The sequence below is a fragment of the Drosophila yakuba genome, chromosome 2R (assembly GCF_016746365.2).
Source record: "Drosophila yakuba strain Tai18E2 chromosome 2R, Prin_Dyak_Tai18E2_2.1, whole genome shotgun sequence".
Taxonomy (NCBI): domain Eukaryota; kingdom Metazoa; phylum Arthropoda; class Insecta; order Diptera; family Drosophilidae; genus Drosophila; species Drosophila yakuba.
In genome coordinates this window covers 17,545,926-17,562,930 of record NC_052528.2, presented here as the reverse complement: position 1 = coordinate 17,562,930, position 17,005 = coordinate 17,545,926, and the positions used below count along the sequence as shown (strand labels likewise).

The window sequence follows — 17,005 nt, the reverse complement described above, 5'->3', positions numbered from 1 at the left end:
AATGATTGCATAATTCCAACAGAGCAGTATTTATTAAATTTGTAATTTTAAATCATTTAAAAGTTATATTAAAAAATGTCTTATCCTCTACACGAATTAACTCTTAAAGGACCAACAGGAGTATATAAAGTTAATGACCAGAAACACTCTTAGGAATGTCTCTTAGCCATGCTCTTTTCATTTCATTTCCATTTGGTAATACAATTTGCACGTTCTCGATCCCAAGAGTCAGTACAGAACGATAGCTCAGTGTGCAAACATGGTCAAGTTGACTCTATATGGTGTGAATCCCAGTCCGCCAGTTCGTGCCGTTAAACTCACTCTGGCTGCCCTTCAGTTGCCCTATGAGTTCGTGAATATAAATATCTCGGGAAAGGAGCAACTTTCTGCGGAGTATCTGAAAAAGAATCCGGAGCACACGGTGCCCACACTGGAGGATGATGGTCACTTCATTTGGGACTCGCATGCCATCAGCGCCTATCTGGTGTCCAAGTATGGCCAGAATGACGCTCTTTATCCGAAGGATCTCCTCCAGCGCGCTGTGGTGGATCAGCGGCTGCATTTCGAGACAGGAGTGGTGTTCGCCAATGGCATTAAGGCCATCACCAAGCCCTTGTTCTTCAATGGCCTGACCAGGATACCCAAGGAGCGGTACGATGCCATTGTCGAGATCTATGACTTTCTGGAGACCTTCCTCGCTGGACAGGTTTACATTGCCGGGGATCAGCTGACCATTGCCGATTTCAGCCTGATCTCGTCCATCACTTCGCTGGTGGCGTTCGTGGACATCGATCGGGTGAAATACCCCAGGATCATTGAGTGGGTCAAGCGATTGGAGCAGCTGCCTTACTACGAGGAGGCCAATGCGACAGGCGCCCGAGAATTGGAGACCATTCTAAAGTCCACCAATTTCACTTTTGCAGCCTAGCTTTGAAATTGAAATACAAATTTATGAAATAAAATTGGGATCTAAGAGAAAATATCGTTGTAGAAAATAAGAGAACTTAGTGCCTTGAAAGTAACAAGAGAATAAATTGTTTGCCAAGTATAAAGAGAACTTTTTATATCAGGTAGCTCTATATATACTACATATGTGTTTACATATATGTATGTATTATATTTTTGCCGGCAACAAACATTTTCGAGGGCTTTCCATTTTATTCGCCTCTGTCACCATGACTTGTATTTTCTTTACGCCCTCTGTAAACTTATTTTCACATTTGATAAGCGCTTATCAAAGAAAACTTGTTGTGTTTCACTATATGTGATTCATATGTTTACGCTAAAAGCCTTTTAATCAGTTTTATAAACTCTAGATGTTGGGATAGGTTATAAATAAACATAAAAGCGAATGTTAAGGGAGTGCAAAAGTGAACCTGACTCAAAAGGTAAAGTTTCTATGACAGAGATATATGCATTATTATATACTCACATACATGCATATCATTATTGACTTGTAAAGTGCAGTAAATTCGTAGATTTTATATGGTACATGAATCTCTCTTAACTTTTCTCTTCAGCTGATCCCAAGTATTATAATATGAGGTGCTCAACAGCTATGGGTTAGTTCGAAAAGTGACCCCACTGCGACAAGATGGTAAAATTGACTTTATACGGCTTGGATCCCAGTCCCCCAGTTCGTGCTGTGAAACTGACTTTGGCCGCTCTAAACCTAACCTACGAATATGTAAACGTTGACATTGTGGCCCGTGCACAACTTTCTCCGGAATACCTGGAGAAGAATCCCCAGCACACGGTGCCCACCCTGGAGGATGATGGTCATTTCATCTGGGACTCGCATGCCATCATCGCCTATTTGGTAACCAAATATGCTGATTCCGATGCCCTGTACCCTAAGGATCCTCTCCAGCGCGCTGTTGTTGACCAGCGGCTGCACTTCGAGTCCGGAGTGGTCTTTGCCAATGGTATTAGGAGCATTTCGAAGGCAGTTCTCTTCCAGGGACAGACCAAGCTACCCAAGGAGCGATACGATGCCATCTTCGAGATCTACGATTTTGTGGAAACCTTTCTCAAGGGCAACGATTATATCGCTGGAAATCAACTGACCATCGCGGACTTCAGTCTCGTTTCATCTGTGGCCTCCCTGGAGGCCTTTGTGTCCTTTGATGCGGCCAAGTATCCCAGGATCAGTGCTTGGATCAAGAAGCTGGAACAGCTTCCTTACTACGAGGACGCCAATGGCAAGGGCGTACGCCAGTTGGTGGCCGTTTTCAAGAAGACCAATTTCACATTCGATATCTGATATGTCCACTTTCACACCTAACACAGTAACAATAAAGAATTGTTAAGAAAACTCTAGAGAATTTTTGTGGTGAAATTAATTATTGACTTGTACACAAATCAATAGAAGAGCGGAGATAAGCTAGCTGGCATTCTTATCTGCTGCTCTCACTTCTCTTGATCACTCTCACGATCACTCTCACGATCACTCTCTTGATCACTCTCTTTCAAAATCCAATATATATAAAGTCATTCCGAAGTTTGCGTTTAGTAACAGAAGACACCTCCCAGCTACAAGATGCCCAAGTTGATCCTTTACGGCCTGGAAGCGAGTCCGCCAGTTCGTGCGGCCAAACTGACTTTGGCTGCCCTGGATGTTCCCTACGAATACGTGGTGGTAAACACTCTGGCCAAGGAGAACCTCTCCAAGGAGTTCCTAAAGAAGAATCCCCAGCACACGGTGCCCACTTTGGAGGACGATGGACATTTCATTTGGGACTCGCATGCCATTATTGCCTATCTGGTGTCCAAATACGGCAAGACAGACAGTCTCTATCCGAAGGATCTCCTTCAGCGTGCTGTGGTGGATCAGCGATTGCACTTTGAGTCTGGGGTGATCTTCGCCAACGCACTGAGGAGCATTACAAAGCCACTTTTTGCTGGTCGGACCACGATTCCCACGGAGCGTTACGATGCGATTATTGATGTCTATGACTTTCTGGAGACCTTCCTTGCTGGAAATGACTACGTCGCCGGCAATCAGCTGACGATTGCGGACTTCAGTATCATCTCCACTGTGTCCTCGCTGGTGGCCTTTGTGGAGGTGGACACGGCCAAATATCCACGGATTACTGCCTGGATCAAGAGACTGCAACAGCTTCCCTACTACGAGGAGGCCAACGGCAATGGAGCTCGTGCATTTGGGTCCATTATCAAGCAGAAAAACTTCACCTTCGCATCAAAGTAAATTACTTATGCACATAAATATATCACAAGTATTTCTTAAAGAATAATAAGTAAATAAACAAATTTAAAATATATAGGAATACAAAAGAGCACGATTACCGGTCTTTATCGACTCTCTTGCAAAAGGTGTCTCTTCCACGTTCTCTTTCAAAATCAAATAAATATGAAGCCAATTTGCCATCTACTTTTAGTATTAGAGACAACCTCTTGGGGGCATAATGTCCAAGTTGATTTTGTACGGAACAGAAGCTAGTCCTCCGGTGCGGGCCGCCAAATTGACCTTGGCCGCCCTTGGTATTCCCTACGAATATGTCAAAATAAATACCCTGGCAAAGGAGACCCTTTCGCCTGAGTTCCTGCGCAAGAATCCCCAGCACACGGTGCCCACACTGGAAGATGATGGTCACTTCATCTGGGACTCACACGCCATCAGCGCCTATCTGGTGTCCAAGTATGGCCAGAGTGACGGTCTTTATCCAAAGGATCTCCTTAAGCGTGCTGTGGTGGATCAGCGATTGCACTTCGAGTCGGGAGTGGTCTTTGTTAACGGACTGAGAAGCATCACCAAGCCACTCTTTGCGTCCGGTCAGACCACGATTCCCAAGGAACGCTACGATGCCGTCATTGAGATCTACAACTTTATAGAGACTTTCCTCACCGGGCACGATTTCATTGCCGGAGATCAGCTGACCATAGCGGACTTTAGCCTCATCACATCGATCACCGCACTGGCGGTATTCGTGGACATCGATCCGGTGAAATATGCCAACATAACTGCGTGGATCAAGAGGATTGAGGAACTACCTTATTACGAGGAGGCATGTGGCAAAGGTGCCCGGGATTTGGTGACTCTCCTCAAGAAATTCAATTTTACCTTCTCAACTTAATCTTTTCTTCTTAATATGTTATGAATCGATTTAAATAAATGATAATTATAATAAATTTTGCGTGGTGCGGGGTCCGGGGTGCGGGGTGCGTATTATAAACTACATGTAATTAAAATTAAACCAAAACAAGTTGGGAATTATTTGTAAATGTAATGGATATACGTTTTGAATTATAATAAACGATAACGTGGCCAAGAGAAAAACCAAGATTAAATGAATACTATCTCCAAAATGTAGTTTGTTGGGTGTTGGGTGCGGGGTGCAGTGCAGTGCATATTCGTTAATAAAAGTTTTACTTTCCCAATAAAACTAACGAAAATGAAAACTCATCCAAAAGCACAGAAATTCCAAGAGCTATGTCCTAAAAATGATATTAGCACTTTAATTACACCAGTCATGCAACAGAATATCTCAATCATGCTGCCATAAAAATAACAATTGGTATATGATTATGACTTTGATTAACAGACAGTTTCAAAAACCGCAACATTTTTCTGCTGTAAGCATACAGATCGAATAGGTCAAGTGGAAGAATTTTCCATAAAATTTAAACCAAATATGATAAGAAATGAAATATAAACCAAAACACTTAACACCTTATGAAGTGTTCGACAATAAAGATCTTCTAATCTATGCGCTATCTTTGCTGAAATTCCTGAAAATAGATAGTTCTTTGTGTTTCAATAACACAGAGTCCCATTACATATGGCATATTTAAATAAATATTATGTCTATCAAAAGGAAACCTAATTATCTCGGTCGGCAAAGTGAGAAAGCTTCGAATACCCAAGTAGCGTATATAAAATGGGAATAAAATTAACGGATCGTTGCCCGATCGGTAATTGCGATAGTCGGAGCAGGTTTAGTTTCAAATCGACAGCCAAGGCGAGCGGACGGACACCTGATAGCGATTACCATGGGAAAATTAGTACTGTACGGTTTGGAGCCTAGTCCGCCGGTGCGGGCCTGCAAACTGACCCTTGACGCCCTGGGTCTTCAGTATGAGTATAAGCTCGTGAATCTGCTGGCCGGCGAGCACAAGACAAAGGAATTCACTGTGAAGAATCCGCAGCACACGGTGCCCGTGCTGGAGGACGATGGCAAGTTCATCTGGGAGAGTCACGCGATTTGCGCTTACCTGGTTAGGCGCTATGCCAAGAATGATGCCCTGTATCCCAAGGATTACTTTAAACGCGCCCTTGTCGATCAGCGTTTGCACTTTGAGTCGGGTGTGTTGTTCCAGGGCTGCATCCGGAACATTGCCATTCCGTTGTTCTACAAAAACGAGACGGAGGTGCCGCGCTCAAAGATTGACGCCATCTACGAGGCCTATGACTTTCTGGAAGCGTTCATCGGTAATCAGCCTTATCTCTGCGGTACGGGCATAACCATCGCCGACTACAGTATAGTCTCGTCCGTCTCCAGCCTAGTGGGCTTGGCCGCCATCGATGCCAAGCGCTATCCCAAGTTGAACGGCTGGCTAGACAGGATGGCCGCACTGCCCAATTACCAGTCGCTGAACGGCAACGGCGCACAGATGTTGATCGACATGTTTAGCTCAAAGATAACAAAGATTGTGTAATTGTGCACTCTAGCTAGCTTATAGGCTACAAATGTTGAAATGTGATCTGATTACGTAACAATAAAGCTTATATTTGTATAATCTTTACAAAAATGCTTTCATATTTCAGCTCAATATGCTGGTTCCTTTTTTCGAAACAAATATCACAACTTAAATATTAAACTGCAGTAATAACCATCAATGCAATTCTACGCACTTATTCGATAGGTTGGATTTATAAATCAAATATTGCACACATAGACCCCGATGGTCTCATCTCTCTACCACTCGATGTCGTCCGTCAAATGCCGCTCTGAATCTAGCAAACGTTGGTGGGTCAACAAACATTTCCAGTTTTCACCTTTCGGCTGGCTTGGACATCAAGAGGCTACTTCGAATGCATCGTTTTCGTTCTGGAATCTTTACTAATGAATCCCTTTCACTGGCTAGCTGTTTGTCTTGCGCTTCTCCAGGGCCTTCCAAACCAGTTTCATGCGCTGCACGCAATCACGATGCTGGGACTCCCACAGCAGCGTAGTAAGACGTCCAACGGTGGCCACACCGTTCTCCGAGCTTCGTACCCACTGGAGCAACAGCTGGTAAATCACCTGTAGGAACAAAGCAAGTGTTAATTTTTTAATTTTAGGGATTTCCTGATTTCAATAAAATGTAGTACTTCGACAACAGAGTTGTAACATTTATACACCTTAACAAGCAATCTAATCAGACCAAGTGGAAGCACTATCAGTATTATATAAAATAAATAGCTGAAAATAATGTAAGCTAATTCATATAATTTGAGATTTGTAAAGTTAACCAATTAATTAGTATGAAGAATGAAAACCTAATTGTGATACTGCCATTTGAGTCATTAAGTAAATAATTTAAATTATTCTGATGCGTCACAATCATCTCGACATAGTCCACTGTTTTGCATATTAATTTGAGTATATATATATTTTGTTATGATTTCAAGTGATTTCTTTTCTGTTGGTTGGTTAAAGAACAAGTCAGTTAACTTTTAACATCAAGAGCCTTACCTCTCTGATATTGCCATGCATTTGGTGATCGATGATGGCCTGGTCGATCTGTCCCTCCGACTGGCCCAGATCACGCATCACCTGCTTCCAGCCCTCTCCCAAGTGCGTGGAAACCACGTCGAGAAGTCGCACATCCGGCTCCTCCTGTGACTGCATCATGGCCACAATGCTGACCGTTTTGCGAGCCGCACTGGGACGCGGCTTTCCCTCTGGAGAGGCTACCGACTCCTCTGTGGCACTTGTGCTGCCCTTTCGGGAACTGCAGGCGCTTAAGTTCTGGTTAAAGTTGTATACGGAGCCGAAGTGCAGATTACTGGCATTCGAGAAGTTCATGACCACCTGTTGCTGGGCGCTGTGTACGTTCATTGTGTTATTTGTCTGCGCGTTGCTGAGGGTGCCCGGAATATTGGCGGACTGCACCACATCCATTGAGTTGTAGTTGGGATCGCTGAGCTCGCGCAGCACAGATTCGGTCAGATCCGCGGAGGCTGTGAGGGTGCCAGCGGAAGAGGGCAGCGCGAGGGCTCCGCTGTTGTTGTTATCTGACTCGTTGTCGTCCACAGGAGCTGCGTCCTTTTCCAGGCGTCCCTCCACGGGTTTCGGATTCTGGGCCTCCTTCCCGCCAAAGATTGTGGGCAACAGGTTCCTGAGCTTCGACATGCTGCTCGCTGATAACTGGTAGCTGTGAATGTGCTCTCGCTTCCGGAAATTCCACAGATTGGGGAGTTTTTTGCCTTTGTGATTCCTTGCTCTTTTACAATTTGGTGGTGGTAGGGCGAGGATGGAACTAACTATCGATAAGCCTAGCCGATGGTTAATAATAAATCGTTACAAAAAAAATGTCTTGAATGATAATTCAACTGAAAAGCGTTTCTTAACGTACTAAAATTTATTTTAACATTTCAACATTTTTACTTAGTTTCTCAATCATTATTAATTTTTACCTTTGAAAACTTTTGTTTGTTTTACTATTTTTGTTTTTTGCTAAATATCTACATTAACATATTTTATAATTATTAAATTAATTTTCGATTATCCCCAAAAGCCGGCCATAATATTTAGCACCAACAGTCGATAGTTCGATTTGACAGTTCGCTCGCGATGGGAATCAGCGACAACCCTGCACCCGCTGCGGCCTATCGCCCATCTCTATTTGCCACGTTCGCTCATGTTCATTCACATTTTACTTGGAGTCGGTAACGTTGAGTTCCGCGTCCGTGCGTTCTGCCTTCCAATAGAAAGTCTGGGTGTGAATTTATCAAGATTCCAGTGCGAAAATCAACTCTCATTGGCCGGTGATCAGTGTGGCGGTGTAATTGCAGCCGGAATTGCATAAGTTGCGGCGAGCGAAATAGAGAGTGCACGGATTTACAGTTATAAAGGGCCGGCAGCGGCGGGGCGGTGACGGCAGAGAAGAAGAAGAGGCAGCAGTGGCGAAATTAAAAAAAAAAAAACGATGCAAGAAAATTCGGGCCGCTAATTTTCTTCAAATTTGTGTTGCGGTCGGCGAAAAACAACGTGTTTTTCAATGGTTGATAATACACACGGGCGGCGCACTCGCGCTCACCCACACAGTCACAAAAGTCGGCGACGTCGACGACCCACACGCACACAGAGGGACGTAAAATCCCGTGCATACGTGTGTGCGTGCATATATAAGCATATTTGTCCGATTGGAAGGCGCGCGTGCTGCCTTTTTTTTTTACTTTAACTTTTCTATTTTCCGTAGGGGGGAGGCAGAGTTGAGGCCCCGCCCCGTGCCGAAAAAGAGGATCCACACAACCTTTCACCTGGGAAGCATACGGCACTGATTTCCGCATTTCCATACTCTCACACACACTCAGGCGCACGCACACAAACACGCCCACGCGCTGCTCCAATTTTGTTGCCGCTGCTGCCACAAAAACAATTGTCCAATAAGTGGCCCGCATATGCTGGCCTCCCCCCTGCACCGTTCTCTCTGCAACAACGCGCTCTCTACGACAAATAACATTAGACTTTCTATTGGGGATGTGCATAACGCAAAATGACCGTCCAAATGCTTTGTAGGGCATCCATCCTGGTGATGCCACGATCTTCTGCATCCGCTAATTGCATTAATTTCAAGCAATTGTTTTTCGGCTTTTTCAGCAGACACCCAAGTTATCAAACTGGATTTGGTCAAAGGAGAGTAAACTAGGCCGGATTTTTGGATTTTACAGTACCGTAAGTTGAACAACCTTTGCCTAGTGTTAATTTGCATAGTTTTACATTTTACACAAGTGTTTTGCCAAAAAAAAGACAACATAAAAACGCCCAAGTTAACGGTTCCATGCCTAAAACTGACTACGTCAAGCTTTTCTTTTTTTTTGTTAGTCTCTGGGATCTTTGTATCGAAATTACAGAAACAAGAATCCATCCGATATGTGCATACCAATTTTGTATATTTCGTTGATGTTATTTTTTTTTTTTGGTTTAAAACTGAACTTTAGCGCATTGTTTTTGTGCTTTGTCTTCATTTGTCGACGTCAGCGTCGCTGCAGGCGTCACATACGAACGTATGAACGATGGTATTTGCTATGTAGGTATGTTGCTTGTTTTCGTTTTTTACCTGTGCCTTCTCGAAAGGTGGCAACACACACACAACCGCATTCCCGAAGAAGCAAAAGAGCGACACAGAAATGTGCAGGCACACATTCACAGTCACACTCACATGCATATACGCCACTGGCACTCGATCGTTTGCTTGTAGTTGCCGGCTATCATCCGGTTTTATTTGGAGCTGCTCCCCTGCTCCGTTAAGTTACTTCGCCAAGCTGTCGTTCTCTCCTCTCACTGTTCCTATCCCTGTCGCTCTCGCGCTCTTCATTTCTCTTCATTTGACACATTTTTCATGAGCGCCCACAGGGGCGTCGACAAGGGGGTTTTTTCTAGGCTTATGACTCCTACAACAACTGCAATTATCTGCAATATATAAATATATTTAAGTTTTTATTAAACTTTACATTACAGTATGATTTAAAGGTAACATACCCCTTTTTATAAATCCTGCCACAGCCTCTGTCCATACATACAAAGATACACTCAATAAAGAGGCAGCCATATCTTTGTTGTTCTTTCGGTGAAGAGGAAAATGTAGGCTACGAAAACTCGTTGGGCATTGATTTAGAAAACAGCTTTGGTCGAACAAGTGCATGGTCTCTGTCTCTGCTGCTCCTCGGTTGAGATCCCTCTTTCTCATTCGCCAGTTCCCAACCTTTCACCCAATCGAAATCCGACTGATAGCAGCTTAAATTTCTGAACGCGCATTTGTAGCATTGCCACCGTGTGTATCTGTGTGTGTGTGTGTACGTACCGCACTATTATGGTGGAGCTTATCAGCCAGAACGGCCGATAGTTATCACTCAGCTCCGGAATCTGCCTGCGTGGCCCATTGGCCGCGTCCACTTATCACCGCCGAAAAGCAGAGAGTCGAGCACTCAGGCACTCATCTCGCCGATCCAAGCACTACGTGGCCTTAGTTTCGGGCTCTGGTGCAGAAAGTCCGTCTGAAAAGCAACTGTATTTCGGTTTATCAGCAGCAGGAAATCCATTTGACGCACCTCCTTTGGACACGCACTGTTTACAGTGGGGTCCCATGCTATAAGATCTCCGAGAATGATTCTGCTTCAGTCGCAGGAAACTTTACGAATATAAGCTCAAGAAGTTTTTTCAGTATGTTATTTATGACCTAACCTAATAAATATTTTGGTTTTGAATATTATTGGTAACATACTAAGGAGAAACTAAAAATAGCAAGAAGACCTGCATTTCAATACTTCTCACGTTTTTATAAGAAAGCAACAGTTCCCTAACTTGTTCTTAGGGCACTTCTTTAATTTTCTTTACATAAGTCACGCCGCATATCCAATGAATTATCTTTGTACTAATTTGTTTACTGTAGCCAAGCGGTTCTAATATGCGTATGTACATATGTAGTTCCTTATCAGTTGGTGGCAGCCAAATGCGGGTCTTCGGGGGTCGCACTTATCAACTTTCTGCGATTTTGGTAGGTCTGCGGGCGACTGACAAAAGGAAGAGATGAAAACTGAAGCTAAACGGGCCTATTTTAAGCCGTGTTTGCCAAAAAAAAAAACTGCCATTGAACTATTTGTTCTTTGATTGATCGACCAACACTTCGCTAATCCCCTAGAAACTTTTGTGTTCCTGGTTGCTTGCTTTATCGCTGGCTGATAAACAAGGTTATTTAATAGGGTCCAGTATGTTGTAAATGTTTTGTGCACTTGATAAGATATACTCTACTGTTCAATTTCAGTGTACTGTAAACGACTTGGAACGAAAAAGGACTTTTCTCTTTTTTTAAGTAATGCAAGCAGCAGCAGTGATGGAGGAAACTAACAACGGTGAGTTCTTCGAAGCTTAGATATCACCAAACAATTACTAACCAAAAATCATACTGCAGCAACTACCATCGAGCAGCAGCCCATCGCTCTCATCAATGGCCAAGAGCAGGTGGCCAACGAGCAGCAACCATCCTCGCCCACTTCGGTGGCCACGCCCACTAGCACCACTAGCGGCGGTACTGGCAATGCCACACCCGCCTTTAGCTACGACGACCTGTTTCCGGCCCTGCCGGCCAACACCTCGGCTCAATCGCAATCTGGAGCTTCCGGTTCGACTCTAGCTCGTGTGACAAGCTCTCAAAAAACGCATGTAAGATCAAAGAAGACATTCCATTACGATTTGTTTCTGGTTCTATAGATTTTATATATTAAACGATCTAATTTTATTCAACAGATTGTGCATGTTCCCTGCAAGGAGCGCAAGTCTACGGAGTCGGAGAAGTTCGGCGAGGGCGAGTCGAAGCGTATTTGCCAGCAGATCACCAAGGAGACAGGAGCCCAGATCGAGATTGTGAGCGGCAAGAACCAGTCGCTGACCTTCCTAATTAAGGGCAAGCAGAGCGAGCTGCTCGATGCCCGCCGTAAGATCCTTATGGGGTTCTCCACGCAGGCCAGTCGGCAGGTGACCGTTCCTCGGGAGCACTTCCGCGTCATCCTCGGCAAGGGTGGCCAACGTCTGCGCGAACTTGAGCGCGTTACTGCGACGCGCATTAACATCCCCAGCCAGGGCGATGAGAGCGAGTTCATCACGATTGCCGGAACAAAGGAGGGTATTGCTCAGGCCGAGCAGGAGATTCGTCAGCTGTCAGCTGAGCAGTACAAGAAGTCGTCGGACCGCATCACGGTGCCCAAGGTTTACCATCCCTTCATCGTGGGCCCCTACAGCGAGAACCTTAATAAGCTGCAGGAGGAGACTGGCGCCAGGATCAACGTGCCGCCGCAGCAGGTTCAGAAGGATGAGATTATCATCTCGGGCGAGAAGGACGCGGTCGCAGCGGCTAAGGCCAAGGTGGAGGCCATCTTCAAGGATATGGAAAAGAAGTGCTCTACGGTCAGTGTGGAGGTAGCTAAGCCGAAGCACCGCTACGTCATCGGTCCCAAGGGCTCCACCATCGCCGAGATTCTGCAGTTGACCGGTGTGTCTGTGGAGATGCCGCCTAACGACTCCCCCTCGGAGACGATCACTCTGCGTGGACCGCAGGTGGCCTTGGGAAATGCCCTAACCGTTGTCTATCAAAAGTCCAACTCGGTCAAGTCTGTTGAGATCAATGCGCCACACTGGATCCACAAGTATGTGATCGGTCGCAAGGGCGCCAACATGAAGCAGCTGGAAGAGGACTGCCCCAACGTGAACGTAAATTGCCTAGAGGACAAGATCAAGCTGGAGGGAGATCCCGAGAACGTTGACCGGGCTGTAGCTTACTTGTCCGAAATCATCAACAACTACGAGGAGAACTTTACGTTTGAGGTGATGACCGTTAATCCTTCGTTCTACAAGCACATTATCGGTAAGGCTGGAGCCAATGTGAATCGCCTTAAGGATGAGCTGAAGGTTAACATTAACATCGAGGAGCGCGAGGGCCAGAACAACATCCGTATCGAGGGACCCAAGGAGGGAGTACGGCAGGCGCAGCTTGAATTACAAGAAAAAATCGACAAACTGGAAAACGAAAAATCGAAGGATGTGATCATCGACCGCCGTCTCCATCGTTCCATTATCGGAGCTAAGGGCGAGAAGATTCGCGAGGTGAAGGATCGTTACCGTCAGGTTACAATCACGATACCTACGCCCCAGGAGAACACCGATATTGTTAAGCTGCGTGGTCCAAAGGAAGATGTGGACAAGTGCCACAAGGATCTGCTCAAGCTGGTCAAGGAAATCCAGGAATCGTCGCACATTATCGAGGTGCCCATCTTTAAGCAGTTCCACAAGTTCGTTATCGGCAAGGGTGGCGCTAACATCAAAAAGATCCGTGATGAGACCCAGACTAAAATTGATCTGCCTGCCGAGGGTGACACCAACGAAGTGATTGTCATTACTGGCAAGAAGGAGAACGTGCTCGAGGCCAAGGAACGTATCCAAAAGATTCAGAACGAGCTCTCCGACATTGTTACCGAGGAGGTGCAAATCCCGCCCAAGTACTACAACTCAATCATCGGCACTGGCGGCAAACTCATCTCCTCGATCATGGAGGAATGCGGTGGTGTGTCAATCAAGTTCCCCAACAGCGACTCCAAGAGCGATAAGGTTTGTGTAGTACAATTTCTAGACCAAGATGTGTTTTTAAATCTTTATTAATTAAATTCAGGTCACTATTCGCGGTCCCAAGGACGATGTGGAGAAGGCCAAGGGTCAGCTATTGGAGCTGGCCAACGAACGGCAGCTGGCTTCCTTTACCGCCGAGGTGCGCGCAAAGCAGCAGCATCACAAGTTCCTGATCGGCAAGAATGGCGCTTCTATCCGTAAGATTCGCGATGCCACTGGTGCCCGCATTATCTTCCCCTCAAACGAGGATACTGACAAGGAGGTGATCACCATCATTGGCAAGGAAGACAGCGTGAACAAGGCCCGTGAGCAGCTGGAGGCGATCATCAAGGAGTGCGACGAAGTAACCGAAGGTGAGGTTTCTGTCGATCCCAAGCACCACAAGCACTTCGTTGCCAAACGTGGCTTCATCCTGCACCGCATTTCTGAGGAGTGCGGCGGTGTGATGATCTCCTTCCCCCGTGTCGGTACCAACTCTGATATAGTGACGATCAAGGGTGCCAAGGACTGCATCGAAGCGGCTCGCCAGCGCATCGAGGAAATCGTCGCCGATCTGGAAGCGCAGACCACCATCGAGGTGGTGATCCCTCAGCGGCTTCATCGCACCATCATGGGTGCACGTGGCTTTAAGGTTCAACAAGTCACCTTCGAGTTCGATGTGCAGATCAAGTTCCCTGATCGTGGTGCCACCGAACCCGTCGAGGTTTTGACCAACGGAGGCAGCGGCGAAAACGGAGGTGAGGAAGGCCAGGAAGGAGAGCAGCAAGCCGAGAAGGAACCCGAGCAGGAGCCGGTTCGTCAGTGCGATGTTATCCGAATCACGGGCAGAATCGAGAAGTGTGAGGCCGCAAAGCAGGCTTTGCTTGATCTTATTCCCATTGAGGAGGAGTTGACGGTGCCTTTCGACCTCCATCGTACCATCATTGGACCGCGTGGTGCCAATGTTCGTCAGTTTATGTCCAAGCACGATGTGCACGTAGAGCTGCCACCTAGTGAGCTTAAGTCGGATGTGATCAAGGTGTGCGGTACACCTGCTCGCGTCGCCGAGGCCCGCGAAGCGCTGGAGAAAATGATTGTGGATTTCGAGGCTGATAAGGCCGACCGTGAGCTGCGCTCCTATGTTCTCCAGGTGGACGTAGATACGGAGTTCCACTCAAAGCTCATTGGTCGTCATGGCGCTGTGATTAACAAGCTGCGTGCCGATCACGACGTCAACATTTCGCTGCCTAAGCGGGATGAACCCAATGACAGCATAATCTCTATTACCGGCTATCAGGCCAATTGCGAGGCAGCTCGCGATGCCATCCTGGAGATTGTTGGTGACCCCGATTCCCTTCATCGCGAAGTTATCGAGATCGATAAACGTATCCACCCCCACATCATTGGCCAACGCAGACGCAACATTCGCAAGATCATGGAGGATTATGAGGTACGTTACCCGGAAGATTTAGTTTGCTTTCAAGATATAAATACATGGCGTTTCTTTTTAACTAATAAACCCCTTTATGCAATCAGGTGAACATCAAGTTCCCAGGTGCCGACCAGCAAATCAATTCTGTGACCATCATTGGCCACCCAGATGACGTTGAAAACGTCAAGGAGCTGCTGTTAGGCATGGCTGAGGACTTTGAGCGTGACTTCTTGGAGAGCGTGCCACTAACGCCGCCGACGATTGGTGCCTTCCTAACTGGTTCCGGATCTGGATCCGGCGAAGGAGGTGCCAGCGAGAGCGTTTTCGTTATCAAAGACGCACCGTGGGAGAAGCAGAAGCAGGGCAAAAACCTAAATGCGCCCAACACTCAGTCGCAGGAGGACTTCCCGCACTTCGCTGCTGGCGGAGCTCCAGTGGCCGCCGCGCCTATCACCTCAGTGTGGGGCCCCAAGAACTAAGAGCATCGGGCCGAGTGTCCCGATCGCCAGCAGTAGCAGCAATACTACACGTCGGGGTGCGCCGGGGATCGGAGCTGGAGATGGACCAGGAGCTGGAACTGGAACTGGATGGATTATCGGGCAATGAGCGGCAAAGCAGCGGCAGTCGTGCGGACATCTCTTTAGTCGAAAACTAGTGTCAAAAAAAAAAACGGTATAGGTTGTCTCCCAGGAGCTTTTCTACAACGCAATTTGTGCAGGTTAATAGAAAACGAGAATGACAAAGCAAGCAACTATTTTTGTATGATTTGATATAGGATCAATCAAACACAAAAACAAGAAAAAATAACCCTCACACACAACGACACATACACATGCTCACACATATGAAATTGCATTTATACAACATATAGAACACGAGAATTGAAACAGACAATTGACTCACGCCCCCAGTTCCGTTCCCCGATGTGTTGGCCAAACCCCGGCCACTTTATACATAAAACACTTAATTGCCAATTTCTTTTTATATAACCATTCTTCATTGCAACAAATAATATTCTAATTAGTTGAAGCTCCCTAAAAGTAAGCAGAAAGTTCAGCAAATGGTTTGTTAATTGAATTAAAACTGACTAGCGAAAAACGTTCAAGAACGAAAGTAATTGTAAGCATAAAATGTTAATTATTTACATTTACCTTCTATCTCCCCCGTTTTGATAATACCATACTCATATTTTTCGTATTCGGAATTTCTATTTTCCTCCTTTCCCAATTAAGTGATTATTATGATTTATGCGAAAGTAAATGTTAAATGAACGTTGATTGTATTGTAAAAACGTTTCTTACGTTGCGGGGCGAGAGTGGAAGTGGAGATGGCGATTTATTTAAACCGCAAATACACACCTTACTTACATTTATAAACTAAATTTCCCGCACGCCTGCTCCTGCTCCCCAATCCTCCAGCGTTCTCCCTTCTCCCATACAAACACAGCCATGTTACAGAACCCGAAAAACACACACCGACTCTGTTCACATTTCAAAATGAGTATCGACATTTTAATTTTGTGCAATCCCCTTGATTTATATTAAATTGTTTTCGACTTATGTTTTCCTCTTAACTAATTTTCTTTGCGTCGCGGTGTAAAAAAATATCAAAAATCAAGTAAAAGATTTGGAACTCTTCCAGTACTTTGTACGAGTATCGGGTGATGGTTTTTCAGTTTTCTCAACTCTACACCGCGCAATATCCGATAGTTGAAACACAAAGTATAAGAGAAATTTTTAATTTTTTACTATTACTATTCAATAAAAAACAAAAAAAACCATATGAAAACCAATAAAAAACGTAAACAAATCGGATCTTCTTTTGCAACGTTTTTCTTTTGTTCCACTTTTGTTTAGTATTTGGATTGCTTCTGTTCGAAAAGAAAAAGAGTATGATAACACCAAGAATAACAGACCTGATATTGTAAATTTTTAAAAATATACATACATATTTACAACAACTGCATTAGTAATTCTAAGAACGTAAAAGATACAAACTATATAAAATGTATATATTTTCCTATATTAACGGACAAAATCAAATGTACGAGACGACGGTCAAATGGCAATTGCTGTCTGCAAAACAAGATATTTTCATTCACGATTCGATTTTTTTACTATAATTTTCCAACCAGATATAGCAGATACAACCGTATGTCTTATTTCTTTTGAAATACAAAAGTTTTAAACCAAAATGTTCTGTTTAAATGAAGGCGCGATCTGGCAGCTCTGGCTAGTGGTGTCACAGCAGC

At 45.2% G+C, this 17,005-nt stretch overlaps 7 protein-coding genes and 1 long non-coding RNA gene across 10 annotated transcripts; 6 read left to right on the top strand and 2 right to left on the bottom strand.

The window, feature by feature from the left end:
- Positions 1-222: 222 nt before the first annotated feature.
- LOC6531091 (glutathione S-transferase 1) lies at positions 223-1,048 on the top strand. The gene has a single exon (XM_002091889.4). It carries the CDS (start codon positions 260-262, stop codon positions 926-928), a length of 669 nt encoding a protein of 222 aa, XP_002091925.1. The 5' UTR covers positions 223-259; the 3' UTR covers positions 929-1,048.
- A 505-nt stretch (positions 1,049-1,553) lies between these two features.
- Positions 1,554-2,319, top strand: LOC6531090 (glutathione S-transferase 1). Its single transcript, XM_002091888.4, has one exon. It carries the CDS (start codon positions 1,595-1,597, stop codon positions 2,261-2,263), a length of 669 nt encoding a protein of 222 aa, XP_002091924.1. The 5' UTR covers positions 1,554-1,594; the 3' UTR covers positions 2,264-2,319.
- A 183-nt stretch (positions 2,320-2,502) lies between these two features.
- LOC6531089 (glutathione S-transferase 1) lies at positions 2,503-3,391 on the top strand. The gene has a single exon (XM_002091887.4). The coding sequence runs from the start codon at positions 2,540-2,542 to the stop codon at positions 3,206-3,208; it is 669 nt and encodes a 222-aa protein (XP_002091923.1). The 5' UTR covers positions 2,503-2,539; the 3' UTR covers positions 3,209-3,391.
- Positions 3,392-3,415: 24 nt separating this feature from the next.
- Positions 3,416-4,326, top strand: LOC6531088 (glutathione S-transferase 1). The gene has a single exon (XM_002091886.4). It carries the CDS (start codon positions 3,426-3,428, stop codon positions 4,092-4,094), a length of 669 nt encoding a protein of 222 aa, XP_002091922.1. The 5' UTR covers positions 3,416-3,425; the 3' UTR covers positions 4,095-4,326.
- Positions 4,327-4,949: 623 nt separating this feature from the next.
- Positions 4,950-5,763, top strand: LOC6531087 (glutathione S-transferase 1). Its single transcript, XM_002091885.4, has one exon. It carries the CDS (start codon positions 5,011-5,013, stop codon positions 5,674-5,676), a length of 666 nt encoding a protein of 221 aa, XP_002091921.1. The 5' UTR covers positions 4,950-5,010; the 3' UTR covers positions 5,677-5,763.
- On the bottom strand, positions 5,727-7,480 carry LOC6531086 (protein immune deficiency). Its single transcript, XM_002091884.3, has 2 exons — positions 6,696-7,480; positions 5,727-6,263 (listed from the first exon to the last, which is right to left on the bottom strand). Exons 1-2 carry the CDS (start codon positions 7,353-7,355, stop codon positions 6,102-6,104), a joined length of 822 nt encoding a protein of 273 aa, XP_002091920.1. The 5' UTR covers positions 7,356-7,480; the 3' UTR covers positions 5,727-6,101.
- A 393-nt stretch (positions 7,481-7,873) lies between these two features.
- Positions 7,874-16,327, top strand: LOC6531085 (vigilin). The gene is made up of 7 exons (XM_002091883.4): positions 7,874-7,891; positions 8,826-8,900; positions 10,990-11,077; positions 11,137-11,387; positions 11,472-13,325; positions 13,387-14,772; positions 14,859-16,327. Exons 3-7 carry the CDS (start codon positions 11,041-11,043, stop codon positions 15,231-15,233), a joined length of 3,903 nt encoding a protein of 1,300 aa, XP_002091919.1. The 5' UTR covers positions 7,874-7,891; positions 8,826-8,900; positions 10,990-11,040; the 3' UTR covers positions 15,234-16,327.
- On the bottom strand, positions 9,149-10,993 carry LOC26535247. Of its 3 annotated transcripts, none has more exons than XR_001454250.3 (3): positions 10,030-10,993; positions 9,708-9,971; positions 9,149-9,638 (listed from the first exon to the last, which is right to left on the bottom strand). It is a non-coding gene; the product is annotated as an uncharacterized LOC26535247 (long non-coding RNA). The 3 variants fall into 3 exon arrangements; XR_001454251.3 differs by having other exon boundaries at positions 9,708-10,222; positions 10,277-10,993; XR_001454249.3 differs by having other exon boundaries at positions 9,708-10,993.
- Positions 16,328-17,005: the final 678 nt, after the last annotated feature.